Source organism: Triticum dicoccoides, chromosome 2A, assembly GCF_002162155.2.
Source record: "Triticum dicoccoides isolate Atlit2015 ecotype Zavitan chromosome 2A, WEW_v2.0, whole genome shotgun sequence".
NCBI classification, from domain to species: domain Eukaryota; kingdom Viridiplantae; phylum Streptophyta; class Magnoliopsida; order Poales; family Poaceae; genus Triticum; species Triticum dicoccoides.
In genome coordinates this window covers 738277544-738304929 of record NC_041382.1, presented here as the reverse complement: position 1 = coordinate 738304929, position 27386 = coordinate 738277544, and the positions used below count along the sequence as shown (strand labels likewise).

The 27386-nt window shown below is 48.5% G+C and overlaps 3 protein-coding genes and 1 long non-coding RNA gene across 9 annotated transcripts in view; 2 read left to right on the top strand and 2 right to left on the bottom strand.

The window, feature by feature from the left end:
* The window catches only part of LOC119356796, a 5722-nt gene extending 3543 nt beyond the window's left edge, over positions 1 to 2179 (top strand). The window contains exons 7-8 of the mRNA XM_037623788.1: positions 185 to 310; positions 1034 to 2179. Coding sequence (XP_037479685.1) covers positions 185 to 310; positions 1034 to 2005 — 1098 coding nt within the window. The 3' untranslated portion in view covers positions 2006 to 2179. The remainder of the gene's footprint in view (positions 1 to 184; positions 311 to 1033) is intronic.
* A 1066-nt stretch (positions 2180 to 3245) lies between these two features.
* On the top strand, positions 3246 to 8919 carry LOC119356794 (5E5 antigen-like). 6 transcript variants are annotated; one of them, XM_037623785.1, is made up of 4 exons: positions 3246 to 3708; positions 3818 to 3876; positions 7038 to 7127; positions 8241 to 8919. In XM_037623785.1, the coding sequence occupies exons 1-3, from the start codon at positions 3319 to 3321 to the stop codon at positions 7054 to 7056; spliced, it is 468 nt and encodes a 155-aa protein (XP_037479682.1). In that variant the 5' UTR covers positions 3246 to 3318; the 3' UTR covers positions 7057 to 7127; positions 8241 to 8919. The 6 variants fall into 6 exon arrangements, with proteins under 6 accessions (XP_037479682.1, XP_037479684.1, XP_037479680.1 ...); XM_037623787.1 differs by having other exon boundaries at positions 8192 to 8919; XM_037623783.1 differs by having other exon boundaries at positions 3246 to 7127.
* A 10225-nt stretch (positions 8920 to 19144) lies between these two features.
* LOC119352168 (c-Myc-binding protein homolog) lies at positions 19145 to 21173 on the bottom strand. The gene is made up of 5 exons (XM_037618884.1): positions 21033 to 21173; positions 20445 to 20517; positions 20312 to 20360; positions 20019 to 20142; positions 19145 to 19576 (listed from the first exon to the last, which is right to left on the bottom strand). The coding sequence occupies exons 1-5, from the start codon at positions 21033 to 21035 to the stop codon at positions 19532 to 19534; spliced, it is 294 nt and encodes a 97-aa protein (XP_037474781.1). The 5' UTR covers positions 21036 to 21173; the 3' UTR covers positions 19145 to 19531.
* A 3460-nt stretch (positions 21174 to 24633) lies between these two features.
* On the bottom strand, positions 24634 to 25655 carry LOC119352167. Its single transcript, XR_005170129.1, has 3 exons — positions 25305 to 25655; positions 24940 to 25189; positions 24634 to 24846 (listed from the first exon to the last, which is right to left on the bottom strand). It is a non-coding gene; the product is annotated as an uncharacterized LOC119352167 (long non-coding RNA).
* Between the last annotated feature and the right edge of the window lie 1731 nt (positions 25656 to 27386).

The following is a 27386-nucleotide window of genomic DNA, read 5'->3' as shown; positions in this document are numbered from 1 at the left end:
CTAGCATCTTCAACATAATTCTTACAAGCACTTTTGATACCCCATAACTTAGCATATGATGCCGGTTTGTTATTAACCAATGGTCAAAACTCCAAAGTGAATGCCTATAATGTGTGATTTTCTCATCCTTAATTATACATGGCATGTGTTTCTCGCTCACATTTTAATCAATTGTTTTGTTCAGTGGCAGAGAGAGGCGAAAAAGGCACGCCGAGGGCTTTGGTCGTTAGATAAACCACAGAAACCATGGATTTGGAGGAGAGATAATCCACGCATCGACAACAAGAAGGGGAATGCAGATGACATTCAGGTTAGTGAAAATTCCCGTTCTTTAATGATCCAAGAGCATGGTTTTGGCGTGAGGTTACCAAGAGCTTCACCCAGATGCGCGCTCTTTGGCTTTTTGGATAGATGCACATCCAACAGTTTAGGATTGTTCGTAGTTTCATAGTGATAAGAATGTTAACAAATATAGGCACAAATGCCTAAAATAACCAGGAAGAATAGAGACTATGTCTAAAACGCCACCCATGTGGCGAACATAAAGTCCCTGGTAGCAACTTCTAGTTTGTGAATAAGTGGCGGGTTTTTCAGTTAGTAACAAGCAGGGTATTGGATAGTGGCGGGTTTTTCAGCATGCTCTGTTGTTACAAGCAGGTAGTTAGATCAGCATGTTTTTCAACATTTAGGTGCTAGCCAATGACATGCTACTTCTTCTCTGCTGTGCAACTGCTCTTCTACTTTGGTTGTAGCTAGATTAGCAGTCTTCAGAGAGCCTGTTTTCGTTTCTCCTTGGGTCGCTTGTAATCTGACTTTATGTTTCTATCTACTCCCTCTGTTCCATAATATAAGAACGTTTTTCAAACTATGTTAGCTTGGAAAACGTTCTTATATTATGAGACGGAGGGAGTATTCACATAGAGTCCTCGTGCATGGTTCAAAAATAAATAAATTGTACGTTATTTCTATGTGTTCATAATGCACTTGTAGATAGTCCAACAGATTGTTTTACGGCTAATTAAATTTCTTGCAGGTAGAACCGCAGAACCAGGTCAATGAGAGCGGTATAGCTCTACCATTGCTGATAATGAAAGATATAGAGGATCTGGGTAGGAAATGGAAAGGGAGTTTGGAAAATTTTGTGTCTGAGAACATGAAACTACACGATCAGGTACAGGAGTTAAAGAGAGATAAGAAGGAGGCTGAGGAACGTGCTAGGAAGGCAGAAAAAGAAATGGAAAGTGTTGTGGCTGACAACATGAAGCTGAATGCTCAGCTTCAGGAATCTGAAATTAATAAAAAGGAGGCCGAGGACCGAGTTTTACAGTTGGATTTCTTCTCAGGAAGTGTTGCAGCTGTGAACATGGATTTGCACAATAAGATTGAGGTTTTAGAGAATGAGAATAAAAAGGCCGAGGACCGAGCAAAGGAGGCAGAAAGTGAAATGGAGAGTGTTGTGGCTGAGAACAGGAAACTGAACGATCAGCTCCAGGTAGTAGAGGGCCAAGCAGTGAAGCTGAAATTTTTTTGTGAAAAGGTTGCAGGTGTAAACATAGTTTTGCACCGTAAGCTGGAGGGTTCAGAGGAGAAGAATAAAATGTCCGAGGAGCAAGCCAAGGAGACAGAGAAGGAGATGAAAACTGTTCTGGATGACAATGTGAAACTAAGCGGTCAGATTCAAAAATTAAATATGTTAAATAAAGAGATTACCGCCTTTGCTAATAATAGTAAAAGGAAATTGCAAAGTGTTCTAGCCGTAAACATGGATTTGGATAAGAAGGGGGAGGAGGGAGCTACTTTGCCAAATAAGGGATTGGAAACCGTTGGAGTTGAAAACGTGAAGGGGAAATTACAAGGCATAAGTCACAAGAAGAGTGAACAAACTGTGGAGACCCCATCGGCAACTCCAACCAAAGACTCTGGCATGAAAAAACCCACTGTGTGGCGGATAAAAACGACCGCAACGACATCTTCGGCGCCTCCACCAAAGGGTCATTATGAATAGACACAACTATGTGTTGAATTTAAGCTATATATACAAGTTCAACGACGGCATGTGTTGCTACAAATTAAAAAAAAAACTATAGATTATATAATCTATAATCACGTGGCATTTTGTGTTTCACCTAAACATATTTCCTTTTGTTTTCTATAAATAATATAATGACATTTAATTCTATCGTATTGATCCACCCCTGTTGGAGAGGGTCTCCATGCTATTTGGCCTTGATCCGTAAGTACGTATGTTTACTCCTGTCATTATATTATACGGCTTCGTTCTTCAGGATCGATAATGTGGCGGTGTCGAGCTTTCTTGCCGTGTCAATTTGGTTCGCGTTCCTTTTCTGAAGTGCGGGTCCCCTTCGTGGTCGTGCAATAGCGACGACACACCTCTGATGGAGCTAACTGTGGTCTGCTTGTTGTGTCTCTCCTATGGTGCTCCCGGTTGCCACACGACCATTCGGATTCTCGGGCGAACCACTTCTCCTTCCGACGGTGCGGTATCCTTTTGATCTGAATGGATGTCGATGTGCCCATGTTGTTCATCATTCAGGAATGGACTTGGGCCGTCACCTTTCACATTGGAGCCCCCAACAAGTTTTGTGCTGCTTGTCTAGTGCTAGCTGCTTTAGCGGACGAAGACCCCGACGGATCAAGTTCATTTCCTTGGTTCATCTTGGTAGTTGCTTGTGTTGTATTCGGTCTGTGCACAAACTTATTTGCAGCATGCATCTGTCGTCTGAGGTTGTTCGACCATGGTTTCTTTTTTATTTCTTTCTGATGCTTGTAAGTGGTTGATCATTGTAATTCTGTCTGGGGTTTTGGTAATTGTAAGTCGGGCTAGGTTTGAGCCTTTTCTTAGGCTCGGACGATGTCTTCTTCTAAAAATAAGGACTCGGACTGATGCCAAAAACATTTGGCATTTTCTAAGCTTATCAAAAATTGACAAGCAAAACTAAGCAGCGTCGCACGCTCGCTGTCCAAAGAAAAACAGCATCGAACGCTCAATTGCAAATTTCCAATCGATCAACGCGGCGCGTTTACCAAACCATGCCGCTGGGCAAGACACACTCATTAAACTGTGTGTCTTGTCCAACAGCGTGGTTTTTTTTCCTGTCAAAAAAAAACCACGCCGCTGGGCAGGACACACCCACTGAACCATGGGCCCCGCGTGTCAGCTTCACCTCGCCAAAACCACCAATCCCCAAACCCCACGGTGTCGTAACACCCAAACCACCTCCCACTCCTCTCTCCCCTACCCCTCGCCCCATCGCCCCGCCGCCGCCGCCGCCGCCGCCACCGGCGACGGCGACCCCGATGGGCGCCTCCGCCTCCGTCCTAACTCTTCCCGTGGCCGCCTCCTTCCCTGCCGCGGCCACCGCTATCGCGGGCGCCGCCGGCTGCTTCGTGCTCGGCTACTTCCTCGCCCTCGCCCGCCTCCCCATCCACGCCGCCGCCGCCCCCGACTCCGGCGACGACGATTCCGAGGATGACTCGGACGAAGATGATGACGAAAATTCCCGCCGCGCCCGGCCGGCGAAGCGAGCCGCCGGGCGGAAGCGGTCCGGGCTCAGGCTGCTGTTCTGGTCCCGGAACGTGGTGACCAAGTCCGACTCCGCCAGGGAAGCCGAGAGGGCGCAGGTCCAGACCGCCGCCGCCCCCCTGGAGATCGAGAACCTCGCCAAGATAATAGAGGATTTCAAGATGGTTTTGGAGTTTCTTTCTAGCCAACGCTTCTTCCCTTTACTCGGATTTTGGTATTTTCATTTGGGGGAGAGAATGGGAAATAACTTGGTTGATTTTCTTGCTGGTGCAGGTGCTAGTGGTGAGAAACGACCTGAAGATGGGAAAGGGGAAAATCGCTGCGCAATGCAGGTAACACATTTCAGTATCAGGATTGGCTAAGAATAGAAACTTACTAGATTGGGAACCGATGTCGATGGTTAACACAGAGTGATGGAATGGTCAGTGTATCATGTTGTTAAGAGTTGATGTCTTGTTAAGTTTGCCCATGTTTACTGTTTACAACAGGCGATATTGGGCTGGCATACCTGTTTGACACTTTAGATTGTTGTTACAGCTGATCATGACATATTTTTATGAGCTTCAAATTGAACAATGATTATGAAATAGACAAAATTTCCCTTTCTGTTAATATAGATGTTTTTTCTGGAATGAATGCAGTTGCACACAAATTGTTCATGCCAAAGCCATGTGGCAATCTGTTATTTTTCTTGCTACTTGTTTTCTATGAACATGTCTGCTAAGTGCCAATGGTGCATGTCATGTCCTTTCTTAGAACTATCCTGCAGCTATAGTACACAGTTCATGACTGCAATTGGCATTCTTTACATCTTACTTTTACATTACAAAAAGTATTGGGGTGTAGGGGTTCAAGGAATGGAAGACTATTTTGGTTTGGTCTGATGCTCAAACCAGGTAGCCGCCTCACCTAATTCTTCGCAATTGCTATTTGTTTTGAAAACTAGATGGTAGTATTTTCCATAACACTTAAGCCAGCTGGCTTCTTTATCCAAGACAAGAGGTATGTTTGCTTTTAGCCTAGCTTTACCCTAGCATATAGTTGGCTGGCCAAAATTTTGGTGGAGTTGCTTGCCCACAAATTGGCCGACATTGGCAAGAAAAGTGAACTAGATTGGTAAAAGAAGTATTGGCATGCCAAAAAGTTGGTTGCCATCCAAATATAGACCAAAATTTTGGTCATGATTTTTTAGTAGGGTTGATTTTGGCCACCATCCAAACACACCCAAGGTTTCTGATCACCAGTATTCAGTCCTCCCAAAAACCGAGGCAAAAATTTATCATGGCTGCATGAATGCTTATTGCGGTAGAACTTTTGCAATGTCCCGATGTTGATCTTTGTACTCATACCAACCACCCTATATATTTTCCATCAGATTTCCTTGATCAGACAGCAAGGAAACACTGCATATCTACTAGCCGCGCCAAAGCTGAGGTACCAGGATTCCCCTCCCCGCCACCGGCCGCCGGAGAGGCATGTAGATGGGAGGCGAATCCGCGGGCTCATCGGCGGAGATCAAGGGGAGGAAGGCTTTGCCCTAGTCACCTTACAAGAGGGGAAAGAAAAGCACGTATATGACCGTTACATTATCTTGACGGCATCAACACTTATCAGGGAGAGCTTGGACATCATTGCTCGGGCAAATGTGTCGTGCATGCTCTCTTGAGTAGGTGACGAGGGCCTAACTCCCTTGCCTGATCAGACAAGCAAAACTATACCCGATTGGCAGGCCAGTCACCGGTTATTTCCTCTCCAGCATTTTGTAGACGGTCCTTGTGTAGATGCGGCAGCTTATAGTTGTTTCCTCCTTGATCTTTCATCACTTCCACCATGACTGCTTGCAACGTCATAAAGCTTTTGAACAGCTTATGGGGATCGTAGTTCTCAAACTCCTCCTCTACACCCTGTACCAGTTCCTATATATTCATAGGCGCTCTGCAGTCGGTTAGGGATTGGAGGGAGCAGTGGAAACAAAGATTCAGAACATTGAGCTCAGGGCTGTTTGGTGGTTGTTGCAATAATCGAATATCCAGATCTGTCTGTGCCACGGCTTCTAGAAAACCAGCATCATTAGGGAGGACATGCGGTGTTGCATTATCTTGTTGAATAAAGATCGTTGTGTCATCGTCACTGTCCGGCCATTTGTCTTGAATGGCAGGGATTACTTTATTGATCAAGTAATCTCTGCACACAGGTCTAGTAACTTTGACCGGCTTCAACTCTATTGTCCCCCTATCTCTATTCTGGCTTGTTCGTTGTGCCTCGGTCTGTACCACGAACGGCCAAATGCCAAGTTTCCCATCAAATATCATGTCCCCATCTTCATTGTAGCGAGGTTTGGCTACGGCTGTTAGAAACATTACCTTCCCAATGCTATGAGTATTATGCACAGTTCGGTTTGGTTCTTCTTCTCCAGGCAGTACGTAGTAGCTACTCTTCACTCGGGTCATGTCATACCATTTCTCGTCGATGTGGACCATATTTGTCATTGGCTTGAAACTGGGCCAAGGACTTGATATCCATCTTTCATCCATCATGGATAGGCAGAACTTTAGTCTCGCTATCTTGTTCTGTGGCTTGAGGGTGGGTTTGATGGTGCTTGTGATGCGTTTCAGCTCTTGCAATTGAAATCTGTCATGTAGGGTTGATCGGGGCACACCTAAACACCTTGCTAGAGACCGGATTGTTCTTCTTTTGTTCAAGGGGATTGTGGCTGTTCTCGACAGATCTAGTTCTTTTCTCTTCCTACCACTTTTGTTCTTCTTGCATGAAACATCAACTTCTTGGCCTGCCGCAAGTTGTCGTTTGGCTAGATTCCATATTCTTGTAACTGTTCGCAGGTGAACATTCAGCATCGTCGCAATGAGCACCTTGTCATACACGTGAACCTGTCCATCTCTAAGCTCGATTACTCGCAGAGCAAAGTAAAAACCATGTCTCTGCTTGTCTGTCAAGTCCTTGCCTCTTGGATTGACATGTGCATCAGCTTCTTCCAATTCTGCATCTTCTTGTGCCTCTTGAGCTTCTTCCAATTCTGCATCTCCTTGTGACTCTTGAGCTTCTTCCAATTCTGCATCTCCTTGTGCCTCTTGAGCTTCTTCCAATTCTGCATCTCCTTGTGCCTCTTGAGCTTCTTCCGGCATCAAGTTCAAATCAATAGCATCACCCTGTTGAGCTTGTTCTTCTTGTTGAGCTTTGTCCTCATCTTCCGGCATCAAGTTCAAATCAATAGCATCACCCTGCTGAGCTTGTTCTTCTTCTTGAGCTTCGTCCTCCTCTTCCGGCATCAAATTCAAATCCATAGTTGTGTGCTCCTATCTGATCTCATAACAAGAGTATACAAAAGATGAATGGTGAGCATATAATCATAACAAGAAAACCATGAAGAATCCTAGACAAAAAGCAAAGAAACCAAGAAAGAGAAAAGTAGATATTAAAAGTACTCCTTGTTCATAAGCAACTACAGGTCCTACTACATCTCTCTTTTTTGCAGGGACCAGGGCAGGAATTAAAAAGCAAACAAAAGCAGGGGCCATGAGTACATCTCAACTTTTACTGTATTTCTTGTTGACAACTAGTGCAGGTACACATTTTGAATATTGAAATTATCTTCTGTTAGTAGACCATGGCAGTAGTTATAGAACTATGAATATCTATTACTCCCTCTACAACATCAGAAAAGTTAATAACATCCTCTACAACATTTTCTGTAGAATAGAGTAGGCTTCAATTTGTCAAAACTGAATTTTACTCACTGAAAATATGACAGTGGAGTACTGTCCAAACTGTATTCACTGTCTAAATTTCATTGATGTCAAATTTTATTTATGTGTCAAGTTTGACATCAACTTGACTAAACATCAACTTGACAGATCAAAACCTGACAGAAATTGACAGGTTTTGGAACAAAATGACAGGATCTGAACATCAACTTGACTGAATAATATAGTGTCAATTCTGATTGTTAACAGCAGAATAATACAGTTAATAGCAGAGTAATGGAGTGAGAAATCTTACTATAAATTCAGTTACTGTAGTTACTGAAACTTCACTGTAATTATGCAAATGAAACTATTATTCTGTAAATTCAGTTAACAATCAGAATTATGTAATGGAGTGAGAAATCTTGGTGTAAATTAGGTTAACAAGAAATCTTAGTGTAAATTCAGTTAATAGTGTGTTCCTAAATAATCTGAGATTTATTGTCAAGTCTGAGATTTTGACAGAAATGTTGTGACATGTTCAGACTAGGACTAATCAAAGTTCAAAGAATTAGTAGAAGAAGCTTGTATTTTCAGCTTATAAATTTTAGGACTATGTGAATAAAATGCTTTCAACTAAGAAGATAATCTGTCTTCCCATCTCACTGCTCACTGCTAGCAAGATTAGAAGAAGAAGAATTCCAAATAATGTTTCCAATTTGGCTAAATCTGGCCTGAATTTGCTGTAATTTAGTACATGATTTTTTCCTTCTTTTGTCAATGATTCTGACCTCTATAACCTTTCTCATCATCTCATGATTCTGCCCATGACTTATTTTTTACTGCCATGAATGATTCTGCCCCTCTGTAACATTTTTTTGGCAGTACTAAAGATTGGTCCATCAGAAATCAACATCAATGTTAACTGAATTTTTTCATATTACAGAGCAAGCAAGCAAGCAATGTACACTGATCAGTTATGTTTTAAATTACAGAGCAAGCAAGCAAGGCACTGGAGATGAACAAATTACAGAACCCTGTACTTGTTCTCACCAGCAGCAGCACGAGTAGGGGACCTCAAGCGGCAGCACACGAGAAGGGGATCTCCGGGCGGCAGCACGAGCAGGGGAGGAGCAGCAAGTTGCGGAGAAGCAGCAGAAGGGGCTCCAGCTTGAGGTCCAGGATCGCAAAAGAGCTTGAGGATGAGCTTGAGGGAGCTCGTGGTCTAGGCGCGGCGGGAGCTCGTGGTCCAGGCGCTCGAGACCTAGGCGCGCGCGGGTCCTGGCCGGCGGCGGCGCAGGCCCTGCGAGGAAGGAGGGGATATCGTCGACGCAGGTCCTGGGCGGCGGAGGAGCACGTCTTGTGCGGTGACGGAGCAAGCAGGGCGGCGCAGGTCCTTGGCGGCGGAGGAGCAAGCAGGGCGGCGCGGGTCCTGGGCCGCGGAGGAGCACGTCCTGTGCGGCAACGGAGCAAGCAGGGCGGCGCGGGTCCTGGGTCGCGGAGGAGCACGTCCAGTGCGGCGGCGGAGCAAGCAATTGGGCGGCGCAGGTCTTGGGCTGACGACTGGCCCTGGCGACGCGCGCCGGCGACGGGCGGAGGAAGAAGGAAGAAGACGCGACCTATATGGTGACCTGTTTGTAACAAATTTGAAGTTATAAGGGTGTTTTTGAAAAATTGACATTACACTACGCTGTGGACAACTTTTTCCGGACGGAGGGTGTATATGCATATAAGGTAAAAAGAATTAAAATAGAAAAGTAGAAACTATAGCAGACTAACGGACACGTACGCCAAATTATCTGTACTGAGTCGGAAACTTAGAACCACAGTCCATCACATTTCATCCTAAAAAAAACCTATCACGTTTCTACGTGCACCTAACGGCAGGGAGACATAAATTAAAAAACAACGGAACGTGCATTACTTCAATCGGACATGGCAAGTCAAACGACCAAGCTGTAGCCAAATACGTATACGTATCAGAACTGAACACCGGTTATTAAAGAAACAGAACACTGGCCAATATATCAAAACTGAACACCGGCCAGGCCATCTAAAAAACCTAAGCCCAATCCAAAAAAAAGGCCCAACCACACAAGGAGTCGAGCGTGTGTGTGGGCTGTGGCCGGAGGCTGTGTGGAGCTGCTGAATGATGCTGCACGACAACGATTCTGCAGAGCCACAATGTTAATTGGAGCCAAGTCATTTATAAATTTGGACCTCGGGCTACAATGAGACAAAAATAAGAAAAGTATATTCAAAACTGACATTAAAATAATTTAATACCGCAAAATAATTTATTGTACTTTAGTATCGCCTAATAACAAATCTATATGTATCACGAATATATCAATATATACGTGTGGAACTAGGGTCACTAAAGCATTCGCAAAATGCAATTCCGGCAAGCCTCTGTCTTTCGTAAGCAAAAAACTGAAGCAAGAGAAAGACAAACCAAGTCACACAAATTTGGAGCTCGAAGCCAAAAAAGATTGTAAAATATATAAAAAGCATATTAAAAATGTTTACATTTTTTGAAAAGAGATTTCAACCTTATTTTCGGATATCATTATGACAAGATTTACACACAAGCCCAATACATGTATATATAAGTGTGGACTGACTCCCGATGGCGCGCGGATTTGTTCGTCATCTTGCGGTGGAGGCAGCAAGCAAGACACACGAGAGAATGGACGCGAGCCCCACAGGCGGTTCTACTGCCCCGTGAACTGCAGTTCAATTGCCAACAGGAGAAGGGATTGAACCCGCGGGCCTCGGACAGCGGCGCCATTGCTCCAGGCCATGCTCCAGGTCCAGGCCGTGTCCAGACCAAAGATACGGCCGAACGGCGAGCTCGACGGCCGCTGGGTATGATGTAGGGTGGAGGCAGCAGAGCATCACGCACACGCAGCAACTCCTCGCCACGGGCTCGCGCTATCCTGGATCCAGCGATGTTTGGAGTTCCTCATCTAACGGCAGCAGCAGGGAAGGACATTGGTGGCGCGAGTAGAAGGGGCAGCGAGAGGCAGGGTGCACGCGGCGATGGGGCTCGGGCAGGGTGACTGTGAGTTTGAGGCGGTCGTCCGGGACGGCGGGTTGGGGCGGGGCACGACGCCAGGGAAAGCAGTGGCCGTGCACGGGGGCTCAGACGGCGACGTACTGCTGCTCGGGCGGCGAGCGGGGTGGTGGGATGAGGAGAAGGCCGGCTCTGTCGAAGAAGGACGCCGCCAGGTCTGTGGAAGAAGGCCGGAGGGGCGGGGATGGGGCCCGCCGGAGGGATCCGTGGCCGGCGGCGGGATAGTGGATGTAGGGTGCGGGAGGGTGGGGGCAGCGTACCAGGAAGGGCAACGGGTAGCCAGGGTTTGGGAGGTCGGAGGACGAGGACCTGGGGCTGGAGACCGGGAAGTTCGCGACGGCGGCACGCTGGAGAAGTCCGCGGTGGCGGCGCGCTGGTGCAGATTGCGGTTGCAGTGTGCTGGGTCTCGACGGCGAGGGATGGCGGCGGCACGATGAGCAGTTGGCGGTGACGGCGGGAGGATTTGGGAAGGACGGGGTCGGGTGGGTTCTTTTTTGTTTTTTGTTTACATGCATCGTTTGACTAGGAAGATTTCAGATAGTGTGCCATGAACACCAGATGGCAATGCACCTGATGGCCATGGATAAAATCATCTTTTCAACTGTCTCTTGACAGACAACTAATGTTCAATTAAATAGCCGTGAAATTTTTGGGAGAAGGGAATTTTGAGTGGCATATATGGTTGAAATTTGAGTAGTAATACTCTAGAAAAAATAAAAAATAAAATGTTCATCTTTTAAAAAATGTTTGCAAATAGTATAAAATGTTCACGTATTCAAAAAATATTCTTAATTTAAGAAAATGTTTAAAAATTTGTAGAAGTGTTCATGAATTTGAAAAATGTTCACGATTTCACATATGTGCATGAGTTCAAAAAAATGTTCATGATTTCAGGAAAAAATTGAGAGTGATAGTCTATCTCAATGATGCAGCAAAATATGGTCATGTCATTGAAGACTATAATTTTTATTTCTTCCGCGGCTGTCGGCGACACACCGCCGCGCACAGCGTCGACCATTGTTGCGCAAGGCATGTCCGGGTCTCATGTGCTCACAGTTCAGGGATACTCTTTACTCCTATACCCTTGGAATCGACGTCTACAGGGCTATTCCGGCCGGCGTCCTACGCGTTGGAGGGCATATCTGGAGCATCGCTTAGAGCATATCTAGTGGTTGGCCCTCAGGAGGCGCTAAAAATCGTTCCCTGGAGCGCACTGGCGCAAAACGTGCGCTAGGGGCGTAATGCCATCCAGTCGCGGCGCCCACGGGATTTTTTTGAACGGCGCAAACACGGCGAGTTCATGCATATTTTGGCGACTTCAAACCAAATTCAACCAAACACGGCACAAACATGCCCGCTCATACATATTTAAAATATTTTAAAAAAAACACTACTAGCTAGGCCCGCCCGCCGTCTCGCTCGCCTCGCCGCTCCTCGTCGCCCGCCGCCCTTGCAGTTCTACATGCCGTGGAGGTTGTAGAACCGCGTGTAGTCGCCGCCGCCGTCGTTGTCGTCGTCGTCGCCGCCTCCGTCATGGCCGCCGTCCCTGCTGCAACCCTCCTCCGGTTGGCGCGGCGGGTTGGACGGTCCGGCGGCGTCCTCGTCGTCGTCGCTGTCGAGGATCACGACGCCGTGCTCGTCCTCGCGCCCACGCTTGCGGGCGGCGATCTCCTCCAGGGCCCGGGTCTGCCGGGTCATCTCCGTCCGGAGGTAGTCGTCGCGCGCCCACCGCAGGGCGTTCGCGTCGGAGAAGCCGCGCCGGGCTATCTCCTCGTACTCCGGGGGGAGACTGAGCTCCGGCTTGGGCGCGACGAGGACGAGGCGCCCGAAAGCGGGGGTGGAGTCGGCGATGCGGATACCGGAGCTGCGGGTGCGCCGGCTGACAGGCGTGTCCTGGGCTCCTGGGGCTCCGGCTTGACGGGGCGGAGGCTGGGAGAGCCGGTCGACCGACCGGACGAGGAGGAGGACGCCCCGGGGTCCATGCGCCTCGGCGTCCACGAACTCCCACGGCGTTGAGAGAAGGACGGCGGGGAGGGGTACTCCAGCCTCGGCGTGTTGCCACCCTCGATGTACTCGAGGACGGCCTCCAGCGTGCGGCCGGGCACGCCCCACCATCGGCGCCGCCCCTCGGAGTTGAGCCTGCCGGAGGGCACGACGCCGTTGGTGGCCTCGAACTGCTCGGCGTGACAGCGGCGGAAGTAGGGCTACTCCTAGACCGGGCTGTCGGGGACGTAGCGCGGCCCCTCCCTCGCCGCCCGCGGCAGAGAGGCGCGAATACGCGCGATCTCCGCACTACGCGCCGCCCCAATGGGCGGTGGTGGCACCGGGACCCGCCGGCGCTGATTCTCCACGCCCCGGGCACCCTCATGTCCGGCGGGACCGGGTACTCAGCCTTGTAGAGGAGCCGAGCTTCGTTTTCGTGAAGGCGGCGACGGCCGAACACGTTCACCGCCGCGCCGTCGCCTGGGAATCGTTCGGCCATTTCTACGAACTGGGACGGCGAGGGGAGAGGGAGGAAGGGGAGATAGGGCGTGTCGGCGGTGGAGACTCTGTGCGTGCCACCGGCGCGCTGGGGTCGGCTTATATAGGCGGAGGCGGCGCGAGCACGCGTGGCAGCCTCGTCTACGCGTGGCATGCGCGGGGACGCGCGTCGTCACGCCTTCACTGCGTCGCCCGTGAGGCATCAATGGCGAAGGCTGACCGGCGCGGCAGCGCGCGACAGCTTTGGCATTGATTCGCCGTGGGAAACGGGGCGATGAGGACGACGAAGCGGCGAGAAGCGAGACGAGTCGCTGGCAAGGAGGGCCCGCGGCTCTTTCGCGCCAAAAACGGTACGCCGGCGCCCCCAAGCGCCCCCCAACGCGCCGGGTTCGGGTTGGGCACGCCGGCGCCAATTTCGGCCCGAGCCGGCGAAAATTGGGCCCTTGGGGCGCGACTGGTCCGATTTTTTGATGCCGGCGACCGAAAAGTCGCCTAGGGGACCTTGTTGGGGGCGCGGCTGGAGATGCTCTTACTACCCTGATGGTGTCGACAGAGATTCTACCCACTGTATATCTTTTTTCTCTATTTCTTCACCACGCTGATGTTGTCGGCCATAGTTATGATACTGATGATGATGATGATGATGATGGTGATGGTGATGCTAAGCGAGCTATCAAGATGAGATGCAGGTTTAGCCTGCTGGACCAGGCGGGCGAACCGGTGCCAAATCACACGACGCCATACATGACGTCCATATGATGTGCGCGTGGGCAGGGAATCACGTCTCACAGATTCATCACAAGGGCCGATTTGGAAAAGTCGGCGCATCTTAAAGACGATTGTTTCAGCGTGAGATGCGATGTCAGCGTCACCAAGCTCATCCGAAAGCAGCCCACAACACAAGAATTTGTGATCGTGCCGCCTTCTGACATGGCTCATCAACTTGGCCGTATTTTGGAGACCGGGGAGTCCGGGGACGTGACCTTTGAGGTCCGCGGGGAGACCTTTGTGGCGAGAGACGTAATTTAGGACTATGGTTCAGCCGAACCTATGGTCTATGCCATACGATTTAACATCCTACTACATGTGGATATGTAACATGCATGTCAACTACATTTTTTAATCAACCATGCATGGATCCTCGTGAATAGACATGCATGTCAACTGCATTTTTTAATCAATGATGCATGAATCTTCATGAATAGTGTTTAGAAACCAATGGTGTCGAACGTAAGTTCGGCTGAACCATGGTTCCGTAAAACATTTTCGCCTTTGTGGCCCATAGGCATCTGCTCGCTGCTCGGTCGCCGATGTTCATGGCGTAGCTCTTCGGCCCCATGATGGAGAATGATGCAAAGTGTATACAGATTGATGACATGGAAGCCAAGGTTTTCAAGATGATGCTCCACTTTATTTACACGGACACACTGCCTAATATAGATGAAGGTGAAATCACGGAGATGGCTCAACATCTGTTTGTGGCGGCAGACAGATACAATTTGGAGAGGCTCAAATTGATTTGCGCGAATATGCTGTGCAACTACATGGATGTAGGTACAGCGGCGACTACATTGGCACTGGCTGAGCAGCATGATTGTGACAAGCTTAAGGAGGTATGCTACAGGTTCCTCAAGTCTTTTCAAAATTTGAAGGCAGTCACGCTGACTGTGGCTTTAAGCATCTCAAGATCATTCGCCCCAATATTCTAGAGGAGCTACTCCGTCGTTAGGTGGGTGGTTGATGCTCCTTGATCTTGTTCCCTTTCTACTCTTCCTTGGAAAGAGATAATGATGATGTAATTATTATGTGGACCAAGTTAGCAATCCAGCTTTTTTCGTTTATAAGCCTCTACATCTTTGGTAAATAAGTATATGGAGATACAAAATAGTATGAAAGACAAATTTGCATGAACTAATTGATATACTGGCCATAATCCAATAGGTGAGTTCTGATATAAGGTTGTCGGGAAGTAGTGCAGCAGTATGTCGACTGATTTATTTCCTGGGTCCAATGGGCTTGATGTTTGTCCGAGCATAGCCTTTTTCTATTATGACAGCTGATGGTAAACTCTCTGCATTGCAGCGCCCATTCATATAATTACAGAAAAATTGGAGATGTAAATAAGTACGTACAATATAAAAGAAACAAAAGTGTATCTACCTCAACTGATTTATTTTTTGAGAAAACGCAAAGGGCATTTGTGTTCCATTGCATTGGAAAGATAGGGAAGTTACATCCTCCTAGGAGGCAAATGTTACACAGCTCAGTGGACATCCCAAGATGATGGCAAAACGACCAGCCCTTGAGCCCCAGCCTTTGCCCAGCATCTGGTCTCGTCCTTGATCCTGTCTACGAGCTCATTGAGTGATGGGTTCACATGGTCAAGAACACACGCATTCCTATGCTTCCAGATCATCCATGGCACCAAAAGCGCAGTGGATTTCAGCGCCTTGCGGAGCGCTGGCGGTGTGGATTCCTTCGCGTGAAGCCACCAGTCCATGAGCGAGGCGTCGTGCTCGAGCGCCGGTGCCGGCAAGCGCAGCCAAGAGAGGACCTCGTGCCATGTTTGCCTAGCGAAAGGGCACGTGAGCAGCAAATGCCGGATTGTCTTCGGTTCTTGGTCGCATAGAAGGCACCGCGGGTGGTGCTACAGGCTGCGGCGTGCGAGTCGCTTCGCAGTCCAGCGTCGGTCTTGGTTTGCCATCCAATAGAAGAATTTCACTTTCGGCAGCGCTCAACTCTTCCATATGAGCTTCCAAGAGTGGCAGACCGTCGATCCCTGGAAGGTGGCCCGGTAGCAGGACTGTGCGGTGTATACGACGTTGGCCGTCCAACTCCAGAGAAGCTTGTCTGGCTCGTTGGACAACGCGGCATGCTGCACGAAGTGCAATAGCCTCATGTACTGCCCAATCTCGTGGAAGCCAAGGGCGCAGTGAATGTCGCGCGCCTAGTTGTTGCTGGTGATGCCCTCCGCCACCGTTCTCGATTTCTAGCGATTCTTGGGGATGCACTGATAGAGCATGGGCGCTAGCTCGCGGACGGATTGGTCGCGGAGCCAGCGGTCCTCCCAGAAGAGGGTGGTTGTGCCGTCCTCGATCGCCATGGTCGTGGAAGCGTAGAAGAGCGCGCGCTCCTCCGGAGTGAATTGCAGGTCAAGTCCCTGCCATGCATGATTAGTGTCCGTGCGCGCAAGCCAGAGCCATCGAAGCCGGAGCGCGAGCCCAGTGCGCTCGAGAACGTGGACACCTAGGCCACCATATTCGATCGGGCGGAAACCCCGACGCCAATTCACGTGACAGTGACCGCCATGGGCGTCTGCGCGACCGGCCCAAAGGAAACCACGCTGAATCTTCTCGAGTTGCTTCAGGGTTTTCTTTGGGGGCGCGGGCGCGAGCAGCTAGTGTATCAGAATCGCACTGAGCACCGACTTGGCAAGCGCCAGCCGTCCGGCCTTGTTCATCAACCATGCCTTCCAGGTTGGGAGACGCCCAGCCATCGCGTCGACAAGAGGCTGCGGCTGGGCTGCGGAGGGACGACGAGTAGTGAGCGGGATGCCGAGGTAGGTGACCAGTAGGTCCACCACGGGGCACCCCAGCAGCACAGTCAGGTGCGCACTAGAATCGTCGCCATGAAGGACCATGGCGGAGCTCTTGGTGTAGTTCACCTGGAGTCCAGAAGCCGTGCCAAACACGCCTAGGATGCCCTTGACAACGGAGACCTTATTAGTCGTGGCGTGGCAAAAGAGAATCACGTCATCAACGTAGGGAGAAATCGTCGGGATGGCGTGACGGGGGTGGAGCTGCTCCATGATGCCGGCCTGGAGGGCGCAGCGCATTAGTCGACCAAGCGTGTCCACCGCCAGCACGAAGAGCTGCGGGAAGGTGGAGTCACCTTGGCGCAGTCCGCGGTGGTGCCAGATCGTGGGGTTGGGGACTCCAGTGAGCATGACACGAGTATTGTCCGTGGACAGGAGGATGGTCGACCATTCCCTCAAGCAATCCCCAAGCCCATACTGGCGCAGAACCTCGAAGAGGAAGGGCCAGGAGATGGAGCTGAAGGCGCGCGTGAGGTCGAGCTTGAGCATGATTCTAGGTGCGCCAAGTTGATGCAGCAGCTTGAGAGATTGCCAGAGTAGAATGAAGTTGTCGTGGAGGCTACATCCGACGATGAACACGTTCTGGTTGCGGCTGACAGCAGTGTCGAGCTTGGGAGCAAGGAGCAACGATAGGACCTTCGCGAAGATCTTGGCCACAATGTGAATCAAGAAAATAGGGCGGTAATCGCCGAGCTTGTGGGCGTCTGCGCGTTTGGGCAGCAAGGTTAGCAGAGCTTGGTTAAGCTTGCTGAACCCGCGCCCGCGCAACATGTAGAGCAGCTCGAAAACATCAAGGATGTCCTGCCCAATGACGCTCTAGTAAGCGCGCAAGAATTCCATGGTAAAGTCGTCCGGCCTAGGCTCCTTGCGCGCCGGCATGCGCTTGACAGACTCCCATATCTCCTCCAGGCTGAAAGGCACTTCTAGGCATGCTAGGGCGCCGGGTGCGATGACCTGGGAAAGGTCCAGGGTGTGATCCCTGGCCACGACAGTACCCAGCAAGTCGTCGAAGTGCGAGAATGTCGCATGGGACGTATCCTCATGATCTCTGAGCACATGCCCGTCCGCGGTGAGGCTATGCACACAGTTCTTCTGCAGGCGGTAAGAGCATTGTCAGTGGAAGAAGCTTGTGCTGGCATCGCCGTCTTTGAGGGTCGATATGCGGGCTTGCTGTCTAGCGATCGTGCGCTCCATGGATGCCATGCCAAGGTAGGCGAGCTTGAGCTGCTTTTGCAACCAATCCTCCGGGGGCGAGAGCACACGATCCTCAAGGGTCTTGTCGAAGTGGGAGATCAGCTCGCGGGAGATGGCAAGCTTGTCCCGAATGTTGCCCGTGGACTTGGCGCAGCAACCCGTGAGGCGGTGGGCCATGGCTTGAAGGCGTTTGACCAGCTGTTGAAAGGGATCGTGGTCGTGCACCGAGCCCCAAGCCACAGCGACGATGTCATGGAAGTCGTCCAGTCGCAACCAATAATCGTCGAAGTGGAAGCGCTTGTGGGCCGTCGGCATGGGGGAGCAGTCCAACAGCAGCGAACAGTGGTCTGACACGACCGAAGCAAGGCAACAAAGATGGCACTCGCCGTGTGCGTCTTCCCAATCGGATGTGCAGAGAACGCGGTCGAGGTGCACCAGCGTAGGCGGCGATTGCTCGTTCGACCAAGTGAAGCAGCGTCCGTTGAGGTATATCTCCTTCAATTCGAGGTCATTGATGGCAGGGCGAAATCTACCCATCATGCGGCGGTTTAGACCACCATTGTTTTTGTCGTCGGCTCGGTAGATGCGATTGAAATCACAGCACGTATGTCACGCAATTCCTGCAGGAAAAGGATTTTGTCAGCATCAACATGAGGTCCGTAGACCGTCGTCAGCCACCACAGCGTCCCATTGGCCGCGGACACCCTGGCTGTGAGCGCGTTCTGGGTGAACAAGGGGTCCGAGATTGTGACAGCCCCGCTCTTCCAGGCGAGGATGATGCCACCTCGTGTGCCGTCGGCCAGGAGGTAGGTGTAGTTCTCAAATTCGGACCCGAGGATGTCGCGAGTAGACCAATGCCATCTTAGTTTCTTGTAGGCATACAATGAAGGCGCCAGTAGTACACAGCAGCGAGCGCATGGCACTGCGCCTAGCGCGCGAATTAAGGCTGCGAACATCCCAAACTGCAATCTTAAGGCCGTGATCCATGGACAAGGATCGACGATGGACGGACCGGCAGGCCTAGCTTTTGCAGGCCACAGCATCGCGCGCCGAGGGGGCGAAGCACGCAGGGATCTCACGATCAACCAGGGCAGCGATGGCCTTGAGCAGAGACAGTGGAATTGGTGCTGCGAACATGTCGTGGTAGCCCTTCATCTCGGAACATGTCGTGGTAGGCCTTCATCTCGATGGGGGTGATACCCAGGGTGCGCAGAATCCCCAGGGTACACAATGATATTTATTTATGTATTCAACTCCTGTAGGCTGTAATTTTTCCGTGCTTTTTCGTGTATCATTTTCTGCATATTAGGAATTGTGGGGCTATTGGTGATGATGATTTTATAGACATGAGAGAGAAAGGAGGTTGCTGTCAACGCCCTCACCAAAAATGCACCCTCTCTGTTTTTACTGTCGTTTTCTGTTTCTTATATACTCCTAATATACTGTATTATGTTGACAATCTCCCTTCATTGCTTTTGTCACTCATGGCAAATGTTATTTAGGCCATGGCTCATTTCTATTTTTACACATGGAAAATTTTCAAACTATGTACATAACCAAAAATGGGAAGTTATAAACATCTTGACCTGGCAATTTTAGCTATTGACCAGGTGATTTATACATGGAAGAAAAAATATGTTACAACACAAACAGTAGCACTGCTCTACAACATCAAATATTATACTTGGAGTTGATTCCACTCTTCAGTAAGAATCATAGTGCTGAAGTTCAGCTGTGACCATGAAGGTGTTGGTACTTCTGGTCTTGAGTGGAACACGCACGTCATTCAAAGGGACTAAGGAGCGTATAATGCATTACATCACATGGTTGGCAAAGTTTAGCCAAGAAATGTTTCTTTTTTACATGACTTGGTGATCCAAACTGAAGAGGCATATATATTTGCTTGGTGACACCTACTATGTCAACACCTGTTGGTTCCATTAGTTCCAAGGTGCGTCGATCTTCAAATTCTTAAGTTCTTCCAACTGCAAAGAGAAATGTATATTAATGGTTGGGTCCAATTTCTAACAAGACCATCTCCGGCAGTTCATCCTTCAAATGTAAACTTTGCTTCGACTGGAAATGGTAAGGCAACTATTTCCATCTAGATGATCTAAGAAAACTATTTAATCTAACAGAACTTATTTTTCTGTAGCTTTGTGAATAACTACTTAACAAGTAAAGCAGCTTGTACTGAATACTGATATTCCAGTGGAAAGAGCACACCACACCGCACACAGCCCAGCCCACCATTCAGCTGTCCTAATGTTAGCTATGTGGAATAGTTACCTAGCTATTTCACAACTTTATGATATCCAAATATGCATTAGAAGCTGAGACTCCCATGTAAATAGGTAAAGTGGCATTGCATAATCTGTACTCCTTGATGGCATTAGGAGTATTTTGCACACATGATAGCATGTTTACCTGTCTACTTGTTTCCTTGTGAGTCTCTAAAAGCTCATTATACTTCAGTTGCAAATCCAACTTCTCGGCTTTGAGCTTTTCATAGTCGGAAATCGATGGACCACCCAATTTCTGCTGAACAAACCTGAGATATATGAGCATGCTTAGTCCTAGCATGAATATCGACCCACACACATTATTTTGCTGTCATTTTAAGCAAAGTAAGAGCTACCCAACCAGGCTTCAATTACAAGAATCACTCCTTTACTATATCGGTCAAGAAAATAAACATGCCAAAATTCAATTCAACTCACTCGACTGCAGATGATGGCTTGTCGTTCTCCTCATACAACGCAACAAGAGCTGCAACATCATAAGAAGTAGACATAATTAGCCAGTGCGTGACCGCAATTTACAAAGATATACGCACTTCACATAACGCCAAACCTTTCGTGAGAGTATCGAGCACGCCGCTGGATTCAAGATACTTCCTGAAACCTTCTTTCTTGGCTTCTCTATCCTAAAAAGGACCATAACACTACCATTAATAGCCATCATTTGGGAAGCAAATTACATGATAAATATGCTGTGACTTCAGGAACTCTCCTCTGCCTTTTAACTTGCAGCTCTAAACAAAGCAAACATGTGAAATTATCTCTCATTTCTATGCTACAAACTACTATCTGCCATTTTAAGCTGAAACTACCCGGGCGAGGCGGAAAACATAATCCTCCAGGCAAACCGGAGAAAACTTCACCAAATCTTGCTCCCAAATTGTATGATTGGTGAATACTGACCAGCTGCCGTCCACATAGCAAATTCAGTTACAGATAGGACCTGCAAGCCAGTCGTGTTCAACATTTCTACTGGCCAACCATACCGCATTTGACCACCATAGCTATGCTACACTAATCTCGCCAAAAGAAAATCGACGCGCACCGGATGCTCTGCTAAAGCTGAAGAGACGCGGCGTGTTTGGCTTATCCAAGAACGCGCGGGGCGCTCGGGGAGAGTTGGGGGAAGGAAGAAAAGTACCATCTCGGCAGCAGATCCGGGGGAGCAAATCTGCGGCGGAGCTCTCGTCGGCGGAGAATGGCGTGGGGGCGCTGGCGGCTGGACGGATCTACCGACTTGAGTTGAGCTGGTGGGACCGCGGGAGTGTGCTGTGCTACACTACGGCAGAGTTCGAGAGTGATGATGATCTGATTCGGAGGGTGGTGGGTAGTACTGAGACTTGGGCCGGGTCGGGCCAGCACGGCACGGGCCGCGTCGTGCTCGGGCCTGCCAGCCCGGCCAGCACAGCATGAGCGTCGAATCATTTATTTAACATCAGTCAGCTCAAAAACTTGCCTAAAAAAAGTCAGCTGAAAAACATGTGTTTATAGGGAGATAACAAGATTTCCAGATCCATTCAAAAGGGGCAGGTGGAGTATTATTTCCCATCAGTGCAGTATATACCTTCTTGGTACTAAAACATTCCTGGCCCCATAAGAATTTCCATTTGTCATGTTCAGTATGTGAGCTCGCATTATCCAGAAGTATAGGCATCCGATGGAATTGCTGCTGGGCCTCAACAGATAGAGGCATTTGGAACATGTTGTAATCATAATGGAGTGTTTAGCCTGCGTAATGCAGATGTTATCTTCATAAGAAAATGAGTGAAGTTCAGGAAAAGCTTTCATAATAATATCCCCATTCCAAATGTTCTTTCATAATAAACGAGCCTTTCCAAGATGGCACGCGCCAGACCCTTATATAAATCAACGAGACTCGAACACTCTTGCCGCGGAAAAGATCCTTTAGGATTACAAGCATCTTGCTGGAGAAGCCATGGATCGCCTTAGAGGTCGCCAGAGGAGAGGTGGGGGGAACCATCTTCCCGTTCCATGATGGAGGTGAGTCTCCCCCCTAGCGACCGTACAGCGAATTACTTTCAAATCATTTTTATCACTTCATATTTTTTATTTCAAGTGGTTTCATTTTAATTAAATAAAATTGATGATTTAAAAAAAGCACGGATTTAGAAAACTTTTCATGGATATGAAAAACACTTGCAGTTCAAAAATGCCTGAATATTAAAAAATGTTCACTTAATGCACATGAATTTGAAATAAATGTATCTGAATTTAAAAAATATTAGCGGATTTGAAATAAAGTTCAAAATTCATATAATATTCGAGAATTCAGAGAAGTTCATGGATTTTACTAAATGTTCACGAATTTAAGGAAAATGCTCACGTATTGAAAATAGATTCATGAATTCAAAAATTGTTTGTGGAATTTTAAAAACTTCACAAATTCAAAAGATGTTCATGGAATTAAAAATGTTCATGAAGTAGAAAATATTCATGTATTATAAAAAATGTTCACCGATTCATTAGCGTTCGTGGATTTTGAAAGTGTTCAGAAATTTTAACAGTATGTTTGAGAATTTGAGAAGGGTTCAAAAATTTTAAATAATGCGAGTGCATTCAAACTAAAGGAAATGTTCTTGAATTTTATAAAAGTTCAAAAATGCAAAAAAAAATATTGGTGAATTTACAAAAGAAAAGGAAGAGGAAAGGTTATACCAAAAAAGAAAAGAAAACGCCAGGAAGCAAAAAAAAAACAGGCAAAGAAAAAACCATCCGGATGCTTTCTAAAACCAGATGGAAGCTTCCCAAACCAGTTAGAGAAGCTTCCTAAAACCGCTAGGAATGCTTCCGCTTAGTGGACCTACCTGGTTGACATGCAGGTAGGTGATCGACGCGATAATGCTCGCAAAGCGTGATATATATCATTTGGAGGTATATTGCTCTCTCGATTGATGGATCGAACCACTGGCAACGGGTGAAAGGCGGGACATCTTATGGAATTTTTCTTCCTTCGGGATCTTTGTAAAGATGTGCATATAAATGAAGATGTTCCGGATACCATATTTTGAGAGCTCAATACATCAAGTTCATACCGTCAGTGTTTGTCGCTCAATTTATAAGAGTAAACAGAATGGTCATGAAAATGCCAATCTGAAATACCTAGCACCACCGTAGCTTAAATACTTCATTCGGCAAATCGTGATAAGTGAATTTTGTGCGCACGGTCATTTCCATGGTCAAGAATGGCCACAGAGCCACACACCTCATGTTTGGTTACCTCCCCCCCTCACCCGTATTTGGGCCATGCTAGTTTTGCTCGGTCTTGTTCCATTCCTATTTGGGCAATGCTTACATTTTTGCTCTCTCCGGCTGAGCTGCTCATTGATAATTGGTTTGACATCCAAAGAGTAAAGGCATGGTGGTCCTCTTCCATGGCAATCGGAGGCAAAACATTGACCGCACTTGAAACGACCTTGGGATATGAGGGGTACCTAGTTGTTTAGGGCCGGTGTGAGGAGCCTGCCTGGGTCATTTTCTTTTTTGACCGGTTATTGACCAGACTGTCTGCCCGGGCATTTGAGGTTGGTTTAAGACCATCGGTTGTACATGCTCTAATCAAGCGATACAACATCGATCAGAATCACGCTACATGGAGCTGTGGTACGCACACCAACTTAGCATTTGAAATCGACCTTGCCCGGGCGCACGAGTGGTAAACCATCCTCTTAAAATCAAAGAAATACTGTGGCAGCTAGGACAAGAAGATCGGTTGGTACTTGGTGGTGAAATCCGACCACGGGCAGTCCGGCAAATCCGGTCTTGGCGCGCGCCCTCACTGTGGCCACGATTTCCCCGTGCAGCCAAAGAGCCTGGACGTGCTTTGTGGCGTACTCCACGGTACGGCGGAGATTACCTAACCTAGGGTCCTAGCTAGGCCAGGACTCGGGAGCGAGCAACAAGGCAACAACACATGCGCTCCCCACGAAGACGCTCCGTGTCGGGCGGGCCTGGGTGCCGGTGGGGGTCCGGGTCAACGATGGAACGCGCGCGCGTGCGACACAACTCGTCTTCACGGGCCGGAGTCCGGCGGCCTTGATGTTCCATCGGCGTCCAGGCCGGAGTTCCCTCACGTTTGGTCTGGTCATGATTCGTTGTGGACACAACACACAACGACCGGACGCCTTCGTCCAGCTCCGGCGGCTTCGTCTACGGTCGGGCACGGGACGGGAGGGAGGCGTGCCGCGCCCATCGACGGCCCACAGTCCACCGGAGTTCGACCGGCTTTGCCTTTGCCTTTGCCTTTGGCCCTTTGCCATGGGCGGGGTGCAGCGAATGGTCGATTTCTACGTTTCTTAATCCTAAAGGTCGTGGTACGGGATGACCAAATAGACGACACGTTGCGCTGGCTCCCTGCTTCTACTGTGAATCGCGAGTGACAGGCCGAAATAAAGCTCCGCGAGTTGCTGTAGTCTCTAGTACGTTTGCAGGTATACGGTTCCTTTCGTTTCCAAGCACATATTATAAAGTTTTCGGAGGTACTACTCCATAGTAGAGTACATACTACCAGCGGCGAATCCAGAAAGGAAATGGAGGGGGGGCTCAAAGTTAATATATCAATCCCTTTGTCCAAAGATGCTCAAACTTTCCCAGATTTATAGTAGTCACATGAAGTATTTACAGGAGTTTTCTCAGATTTTTTCGAAGCAATCAAATTTTGAGGTAAAAATTGGTATGGTCAATTTAAACAGCCAACACGTGCCAAATATGAGCCTGAAACGATATGATATTTTACAACAGCAATACTAGTAAGTAGTAACATATTTGGTCATACCACAAACTTTCGATTCCAAAGCATACAATTCACACAGCAATAGATAAAGTACTACAGAAGCAACAAAAAGGAAGACGAAACCAATGATGCCGGTTTTGCTTCTAACCAATGCTACTGTAGAACTATATAGATTATATGCTTCAGATCCCAAGCGCCATGCCATCTGTCCAAAAGTAGCTAGTTTATTGCGACGAAACAGTTGTATACAAAGTTGTACTAGAACTAGAAAACTCTTAAGCAATCACATTATACTCACGAGGCAGGTGAGCTTTCCGATCACTCTTTTTCTGGAATTGTATCATGATCTGATCATCATGAATACTTTTGAATATCCTTTTCTCACAATAGCACACCATTAAGTCATTGAGCCAATCATCCGAGATCTTATTGCGCAAATCTGTTTTGATGATCTTCATAGCTGAAAAAATTCGCTCAACAGATGAAGTTGCCACGGGGGGTGTTTGAAGTGCTTGCAAACCAATTGTTCAAAGTCTTTCTTTTCATTTCTACAAAAAACAGAGAAATAACTCACAGATTATGACTAGAAGCCCAGGCCAACTATGCTATTGGATTTCTGCAAAAAACAATGGTATGAGCAGCGTTGGGTAGGAGAAAAATAACCTCTTAACTGGACCTGATGAGCCAGCGCCCCGAGCAGTCGATCCCTTGACGCAGGGCTCTGCGGATGGCCGGTGGGCTCCACGAACGGCCGGTGAGGTCCCAACGGCTGGCTCCGGCGGCGTCGGTGGCGCCCTGGCTGTGTGCTCCGTCGACGGCGTCGCGGCGTACCGTGCTGCTCTTCGTGGGCGTCCTCGCGGCGTGAACTCCCTGGACGGCGTCACGGCGTGCTCTCCGTCGACGGCGTCGCGGCGTGCTCCGGCGGCGGCTAGGGTTGCGGTGCGGTGCGGCGGAGCTGTGGCTGGGTAAGGCGTCGAGATGTGTTGCAGCACGCTCGAATTGGTTGCTCGACACCAGCGTTTACAGGGGCTGGGCTGACTGCTGAGTAGATGGGCCTGTGTTTTCTGGGCTGGGCTGCTGTGATGAGTAGTAGTAAAAAAAAATTGTTCGATTTTGGAGGGCAGGCTTGAGCCCATCCAAGCCTGCCCCTTGGATGCGCCGCTGCATACTACGGCACAGGCGCACAGCCCACAGTGATGAGCTGTAGCGTACAGATACATCCGCATCCAGCTCCAGCCGTAGCCTGCAGCGAGCAATTAAAGCCCACAGTGATGAGCACGAGCAAAACGCTTGCGAAACGTGGACGCGGCGGTTGCAGAGCCCAAATCTGTCAGGACGGGAGCTGCATGCATGCGCCAGCTTACGACGGACCGCCCATTCCATTTCTCCTCGCCGCTTCTTTCTCTCGGGTCTCGCCACGAGTACAAATTAACTGCTGATTAGAAGAAACAAACCGCCAGGGATGCGCGAGGAAGACGAAGCTGGTGCGCGTTGGTTGAAGCCTAGCGAGTGCACGTGCATTGCATAGTAGAGATCGCGCCGCAAAGTGAACCAAAATGGCCGCGCGCGAGAGAGGAACAGAGCTTGAGCTCGGGAGGGACCGGGCTGGTGGTGTGGGGAAGGGGATTCCGCGTCGGTTGCTTGCGGTTTTGATGTGATGGACCACTCTGAGTCTGTAACACGGCAGGGCTGGATGAGCATCTTGGAGCAGTGACATGTAGAGTACATGTACATTCATCACCATCACCCACCCTGTTTAAAACAGTTCACCAGTCCATGCCTTTGGTTCTTTGCTGATTAGTATTAACTCTGTTTCTGCGCGACTCTGACGGGTGCAAACCACCAGCAGTCTGCGAATAGCCATATAGTAATCTGAAAAGAATAGCCATGGGAAAATTATGGAGAGAGCGCAGGGTTTCTCTGCGAGAACACAGGGACAGAGAAACGAGAGGAGGTACAGGGACAGCATGTCGTCGCATCGTAGCTCCGTTTCGGAGATAAAATAAAATTTGCAGACACACACAGGAAACTCATACATGCGTATGGTGAGGTTAGCTCTCTGGAGTTTCAGAAGCTGACTATGTTTTGAGAAATCAGTTGCAAACTGATTTGAGTATGATCCTTAGGGGAGAGGAGATTAAGTGGTACCAGAGGTCTAAAGAGAAAGATATTAAGGAGGGTGATGGTAACACAAAGTACTTCATGATTAAAGCTAGCGGTAGGAAGCGTAGAAGTACAAAAATTACATTCAACCAGGAAAGATATTAAGGGGATCATCCAAGGGGATGAGCAGCTCCTTAAATATGCGACCAATTTTTATAAAAAGCTCTTTGGGCATGTTGATTTACTCCCGGTCTCCTTAAACATTCCTCTAGAAGATATGCTTTCCGATGAGGACAAAAGTAAGTTGGTTGGTAAATTTACATTGGATGAGATAAAAATGGTAGTTTTTTCTATGAGGCATAATAGAGCTGCCGGTCCCGATGGTATGCCTATTGAATTCTTCCAAACCTTTTGGCACCTCATTTGTAATGATCTGCTGAGTCTCTTTCATGACTTCTATGATGATGTGATTGATATTCTAGGCTAAACTATGGGGTGGTTACTTTGTTAGATAAGGGTCAAGGGGCGGATAGGATTCAAATGTATAGACCTATATGCATGCTCAATGTCCCGTTTAAACTATTTACCAAAGTCTTGAACAATAGAGCTATGGCTATGGCTCACAAGACGGTTTCTAAGGTA